General features: G+C 40.8%; 1 protein-coding gene across 1 annotated transcript; it reads left to right on the top strand.

Moving 5' to 3' along the window:
- mtx3 (metaxin 3) lies at positions 1–6,822 on the top strand. The gene is made up of 9 exons (XM_076269537.1): positions 1–309; positions 1,326–1,395; positions 1,547–1,623; positions 1,818–1,910; positions 1,999–2,181; positions 2,927–3,003; positions 3,286–3,443; positions 3,797–3,885; positions 4,114–6,822. Exons 1-9 carry the CDS (start codon positions 229–231, stop codon positions 4,204–4,206), a joined length of 921 nt encoding a protein of 306 aa, XP_076125652.1. The 5' UTR covers positions 1–228; the 3' UTR covers positions 4,207–6,822.
- Positions 6,823–7,002: the final 180 nt, after the last annotated feature.

Consider the following 7,002-nt stretch of genomic DNA (forward strand, 5'->3'; position numbering starts at 1 on the left):
CCCTCTTCAGGATTTCTCTGACTTCAATGTTGACATTCAGCAGGTGGCTAAACCAAGGGTTAATTAGCGAACGAAACGTCTGTCAGCACCACTTGTTTTTAGCTTTAATGAGATTGAACTGGCAACAACTGAATTTAATATGTAAGGTTTAACATACAACGCGCAGATATATTAATAAACGCACAAGAGTCATATAAATGCAGGTCACGGTAGATCCAAGAATCAAACATGGCGACTCCCATGGAACTGAGATGCTGGGGAGGCGATTGGGACCTGCCCTCTGTGCATTTTGAATCACTAATTGTTCTGGTAAATGTGGTTATCTTTGCATGCTATCAGTCTAAGTCACAGCCCTTTCTATTTGTCAATTTATTGAGCTGTATTTGAAGATCGACAAGAAGACTATGGGCTACCAAAGCAAGCTAACATTTGTAGGCTAACTTGCAGTATATGTCAACTCAACTTAAGGTATTTTGGTTGCAAGCGCACGCGAACTAACATTATTGTTCTGTCGTGAATGTCGGTTCCTCGTTATGTTTTAACAGGAGAGGGCAACGCTACGAAAGCGACGTCAAAGTTGTTTTAAGCCAGCAAGGTTTTGATATGGCTAGGTGCTAAATAGCTAAATGCAAACAATGCTAGTCTTTAGAGAAACAATAAGTGAGCTAGCTAGCATCTGCAGTTCACCTTCTAGGGCTGACTGATCTTTATTTCCCAAGGTCAGCTTCATGGTGGCTATCTTCACGACTGAGTAGGTAGGACATTACTGGAGGCTTCTACTAATTAAGTAGCCGTGGTAGAGCTGTGTTCCCCTGATAGTAGTCGGAAGGTGTTGTAGCTTTTAGATTTAGTGGTCTATACTCTAGGTGCTTTTTTTCAGGGACAACTTGGGTTGGGCAAAGCTTTTCCAGTTAAACTTTGGCGCTGCTTATGTAAAAAAAGTGTCCAATACCATTTGTATCCCTTTACCTTTTATTCCAACTTTGTAAAATATCCTCTTTGTTCGTAATGACTTCATTGTTAAGCAGTTCAGTGCTTGAGATCAGCAGAAGCAAAACAGACTTTGGCTGTCCTGTGTCCTCCCTTGTGTTGCTGTGGGACTTCTAGCTTTTTACCCTGGCTTTGTAGAATGTAGAGTAGAAATCCGTCCATCCCAGCTCGGTTATCCTGGCCCTCTGCATCTTTTAAGCATCCATTCTTCTATCAGGTCTCTTGACTTGAAACTGTTTGATGTGTGTTACAAGTTGTTTGTTTGAACATTCACAGTTTGAACTTTAACATGATGTCGTCTTAATTTGTTCCGTAACTGATGTATGTTCTCTTAGGCCTATGGGAAATTTGCAGGTGCAAAGATCTCTGTTAAGCCCATTGACTGGACATGGAGGACAATTACAGGTAGCCCTAATTACTGCTTACATGTCTGGCATATAATTATTGCTTGCTATATAGCATTACTTTCTGGTTGATTTTGGTGATTTAGCATGTGTTGTTATATACAGGTGATGGATAACTTATCTAACGAGATGTGTGTTGCTGTTTCATGCAGCCACTGTTCCAGAACTCCACTTCGATGGATGCACTGTAATAGAGCCCACGAAAATACTCAACTTCCTCAGAAAACAGGTCCTACAGAATTCACTCACGTACCTATTTGCTTGACCTTTTCTTAATATGCTTGAGTTGGTAGTGAAATAGAAATTCACATGAAAGTGGAGTGTTGCTCTAAATTGGCTGGTTTAGATAAAATATATTTACATGAAACTTTCCAAGGGTAGGCCTGTTTATTTCACACTGTATATATTCCATGTCTTAAACAGAGGTTGAATGCTGACTATGAACTGACAGCCAAACAGGGTGCTGATACCATGGCCTACATTGCACTGCTGGAAGAGAAGTTAAGACCAGCACTGGTAGGTACCAACAAATCACACCTGCAAGTACTCTTTATACACTATAAGCTTGTTTGTTAAAAAAGTACTATGTGATGTTGTTTCCTAGCTGCACACATTCTGGGTGGATGCGGAAAACTACATCAACCTGACGAGGCCATGGTTCGCATCACACTCTCCCTTCCCTCTCAACTTCTTCGTCCCGGGACGACAGGCCAGTCTGGCTCTTTCCCGCATCATGCTCACCAAAGGAGAGTCTCCTTACTGCACCTTGACAGAGGTGGAGGGAAAGGTGTGGTAGATCACTGTATAAACACATTAGGTCGATCACTGTAAACACATTAGGTGTGAAAATAAACTGCGCCTGTTTGGTTTCGCCATTTCAAACTGATGTGTGTCATTGTTAGAGGACTGGCCAAATCTCTAGCTGTTTTATGGATGTGAGTTGAAGTCACTCAGTAATTCAGCATGTTCCGGAGACTACTACAATATGCGTCTACACACAGGTCACGAGCCGTGACAGTCTTGCTCTAATAAAAAAAAAGTTACTCAGCGTCGAAACCTGCAGGGGATATCAAGCCACTGGTTTTGGCCCTTTCAAAGTTTCCAGGCCTGTCTGACCGGCGGCTGTGGTTTTGGGTCTCTCTGGGATTGCTTTTTTTTTTTTTTTTTTGAGCAGATGGAAAAGTGTTTATCTCCCGTAGGAGACGAGAGGGGAGAGGATCTCTTCGACGAAGGCCAGAGCGAGCGCGTAGAGCCGTGCCCAGAGAAAAAGTCATGAGCTCACTGCCCTGGACTCCTGGTTTTAATGAAAGGGCAGAAAAGAGAGCAGACATCCTCTGAGTGCCTGTATTGATTAGTGCCAATAATGAAGTGACTAATGCCAAATATCTGCACTATGAGAACATGCCACTTACTGCCAGTAGCTTGGAACAGCTGCAGGCCATGTCATATTATTGGAAATGATTTGTGGGTGGTTGCATTGTCTGATTCCGAGAATCATACAAGCCGAAATTATGAATTGGCTGTGTTTTCAGATTTACAGCGAAGCCAAGGAGTGCCTGAACCTGCTGTCACATCGATTGGGTACCTCACAGTATTTCTTTGGAAACACGTAAGTCATGCCATTGTGTAGTGGTCATTTTAGCAATCCAAAGTAATAGTATCACGTGTTACATTTCCCAAACTGCATGTGTCTTGGTGAAATCTAACTTTAAGAGAAGAAAGTTATTCTGACATGATCAAGTCATGCTTATCCTTTGTAAATACTGTAATGTAAAAAAAACATTGATACACTGATGATCAATGTGGCAGGATTCTTCAGTTCAATTTATTTGAGAAGAACCACTTCTTCTGATAGAGTAACTACATACTTTATCATATCTTCTCCCTGCAGGCCTACAAGCCTTGATGCCTTTGTGTTTGGGTACATCGCCCCCCTTCATAAAGCCCCTCTCTCCAGCGGGCAGCTTCAACAGCACCTCAAACAGCTGAGCAACCTCTGCCAATTCTGCAATGTCGTCCTCAGGAACTTCTTCACAGAGAATCCGCCCGGTGAGCTCCCGTGGGCACCTCAGTCTCTTAGAATAATGTGCCAGCAGCAGAGAAATCGTATTTTGCATTTAAGCTGGGAATTTTTTCATAGAAGCTAGAAGGTGTGTGTGTGTGTGTGTGTGTGTGTGTGTGTGTGTGTGTGTGTGTGTACTGTATGTGTGGGGCAGTAAACAGAAGCTGGTTTTCTGTTATGTCTACAGGGCTTTACTCTAAGTGCTCCATCATTTGTCAAATCATGTAAATCTCTATTTCCGTTTTGGAACACATTCCATAACACTGTCAATGTTGTTTCACACTGTCTGATTCTCCTCTTGTTGCTATTCCCTTTCCTTCTTTCTTTTGCGCTTCATTAGAGCCTCCTCCTGCTATTCAGGAGCCAGTAGATGCAAACCTTCAGAAACTAACACAGCTGGTCAACAAGGAGTCTAACCTTATTGAGAAGGTTGTTTTTATTCTTCTTCTTATAACATTATTATTATTATTATTATTATTATTATTATTATTATTATTATTATTATTATTATTATCATGATTCTTTCCTTGTGGCTGCATTATTTCCTTGTGCTGTAAATATGCTTTAATGCATGCTAATTCGAGTCAAGAAGATTGCTATGCCTGTGAAAAAGATGAAGTTGTCTTGTGTTGACCTCATGTTTCTCATTCCGGACAGATGGATGATAACCTGCGGAGCAGTCCTCAGCACCGTCCCCACAGGTCCGACCACAGGCCGGCAGCCAGGTCCAAAAACTCCACACCAGCCTAACGCCCTCTGTGGCTGGAGAACCTTCCAAAAAACCGTCCCTGTCCCCCACTTCACCCCACCCTCTTCATCACAGTGGCATTCCGCAACAGATTCACTGAGCTTCTGCAATTACTCCCACAAACTTGCTGTGTGGTGTGCAGACAAACTGTCTTCTTGCTGCTGCCTGTCCATGCTGTGGACTCTCTTTTGACCACTTGTGAGGGTAGTGAAGATCTGTTGCCAGTGTGTTTGAACGAGAAACCTAAACATTCTGTCCAAAGCACATAGCATAGCTTATTTGGCTATATTCCTAGTATTCTTACTGCAATTCCCATAGCTGGTAAGTTTAGAATGGAATCCCATTAGTTTTAGGGAAAGGTATCTAGATTACATGTGTAATATCTAATTAGCAAATACTGTATAAAAGGGATGATACTTATGAGGTACAGCCTTTTGATGTATGAAACATGAAAGACAAAGGGAAAAACTATATGAATTTGATCATAATAATTGGCATGTTCAGCTTCATGTAATCTCTCCATTCTGAAGTTCTGTCTGATGCAGGGGAAGACTGTGTTGGCTGCCTACTGAATTGTTTTTATACCACGTGTGCTGCTCCATACTTATGCATGAGACCTTTATATTGAGATTTAGAGGTAAGGCAACATTTAAACAATGCTCTGATATACTGTACATTTACTACAACATTGTCTGCATCAGGTTTTTATCTACAAGCACTGTTAAGGACATTAAACATGGGTTAACAAAACGAAACCAGTTTTCAAAATTCAAAAGTGGACCAGACAAATGTTGACAAGGCATCAACACCTTTAACCCTTGTGAAAAAGATAATCCTTGACCCAATATAGGGTGTAATTGTGTGCTGTATTTTTATCATAAGAAAAAAAAACAAATATATATATATATATATATATATATATATATATATATATATATAATGTTGAAGATGATGGGGCATTTCAATAGCAACAATCGCACAAATGCATGAAAATCATGCAATGTATGGGGTATACAGCTTGCAATTCAGTGTATTTATTGGGCAATTGGAAAAAAAGGGCTTTTGCTAAAATACCATGCAGTTTGTTCCCACAGTTATGTGGCCATAGTTTCTGCATGGCAGTATTGTCCCAGTCCATACTGTGTGCTATGAAAGCCAAGTATAAGTATATAAGTATAAGTATATATACTCTTTTGATCCCGTGAGGGAAATTTGGTCTCTGCATTTATCCCAATCCGTGAATTAGTGAAACACACACAGCACACAGTGTACACACAGTGAGGTGAAGCACACACTAATCCCGGCGCAGTGAGCTGCCTGCATCAACAGCGGCGCTCGGGGAGCAGTGAGGGGTTAGGTGCCTTGCTCAAGGGCACTTCAGCCGTGCTTACTGATCAGGGTTCGAACCAGCAACCCTCCGGTTACAGGTCCGAAGTGCTAACCAGTAGGCCACGGCTGCCCCCCAAGTGTAAATACTAGCCATGCTACATAATTAGTTGGATTCTACAACAGCTTGATGCTCTTGTTGCAACATATCTTGAAAACAAAACCAACGTGTTAAAGCAGTGTTGTTTTATATCATCAACCTTTAATGTTTATCTGATTGTACTTTAGAAAGTCTCCTTCGACAATATTGCGAGTCCCATGCAGTATGTCTGCATTCATCATTAGTTTAGCTGAACACAAAATATTTTTTCTTTCGCAGTAGGCTTTTGGTATCATTGGTTATTCTCCGCACTGCGTTATTTGTGTGTCGTTATGGACAGTGGTGTAAGAGGCAGCTGCTATCTTAACAGGCTGAATGTTGTGTCCTGCAGGTCTTTGTGGTGAGCATGGTGTGCCTTTTGTGATTTGTTTTGCTTTGCTTTTATCAAAAGGGATATCCTCTTGACCTTGTCTATACCTTCCAATCAAAGGCACCAATAGATCAGATTTGGAAATGGGATATCTATGCTATGCCTTACAAGAAAAGCTTAACTACCATAGTCTCAGTTACTGTTCAGAATAGGACATGTATATTTTCTGCTTTTGATTTAGCCAACTTTGTGATTTGAACACACACACAAATATTATGAATATGCTTAGTTAAAATTATGGTCTGAACCAAAATCCTACCCTGCTGAGTCTATACAATATTTTGAGCGGTCCAATACCAACACAAAGCTCTGGGCAGAGGTTGATTGTTCTAGTCGATGCCATTTTGTTCTTCAGCCACTTTCATCATTGTACTGCATCAGTAATGCACTTTCACTTTGATTTTATGTTGTCACTTAACATATCATACAATAAGAATGTACAGAATGCTTGAATTTGTTTGTGTATTTGTTGTTGTTTTTTGTAAAGTAATGTAATGGCCTTTCATTGTGCACAATATGAAGCAGTGGAGTTGGAGAAATATATTCTACCAGGAGCAGGTTTTCAGAGGTGGCAGTATGTCCTAATCAAGAGTTAACCTGTTACATTGGTCGCTGAACGGGTGCATGATGATAGGCCACAGGGTATAACACATTTTATTTCTTGTAAATGTTTCATTATGTTAAATAGGTAGACATATTACACTATTTTCAGGACTCATAAAAGAAAGGAATATATGCAATAAAATTCTGTAATTTGTTCTACTGTTGTTGTAGCTGCATGAGTGTTGCTGAATAATACTGAAAAAGCAGCATGAGCCTTCAATTTCATGTTTAACTAGAACCTCAGATTTTCCAGCAGGGTCAGAAATGTGCGCTGAGACCGACGCATTTTTGCTGCAATCTTCAAAGTCTGCACTCAGTTCACGGTGTTCCAACCCAGGG

The sequence above is a fragment of the Alosa pseudoharengus genome, unplaced genomic scaffold (genome assembly GCF_046254945.1).
Source record: "Alosa pseudoharengus isolate Yale_2024_CS ecotype anadromous, Long Island Sound unplaced genomic scaffold, YU_APseudo_1.1 YU_APseudo_1.1_scf_6, whole genome shotgun sequence".
In the NCBI taxonomy this organism is placed as follows: domain Eukaryota; kingdom Metazoa; phylum Chordata; class Actinopteri; order Clupeiformes; family Clupeidae; genus Alosa; species Alosa pseudoharengus.

Coding starts and splice junctions, on each gene's coding strand:
- mtx3 (XM_076269537.1), top strand. CDS start 229: ATGGCGACTCCCATGGAACTGAGATGCTGGGGAGGCGATTGGGACCTG. Junction 1,396..1,546: donor GACATGGAGGACAATTACAG/GTAGCCCTAATT, acceptor TGTTTCATGCAG/CCACTGTTCCAGAACTCCAC. Junction 1,911..1,998: donor AGAAGTTAAGACCAGCACTG/GTAGGTACCAAC, acceptor GTTGTTTCCTAG/CTGCACACATTCTGGGTGGA.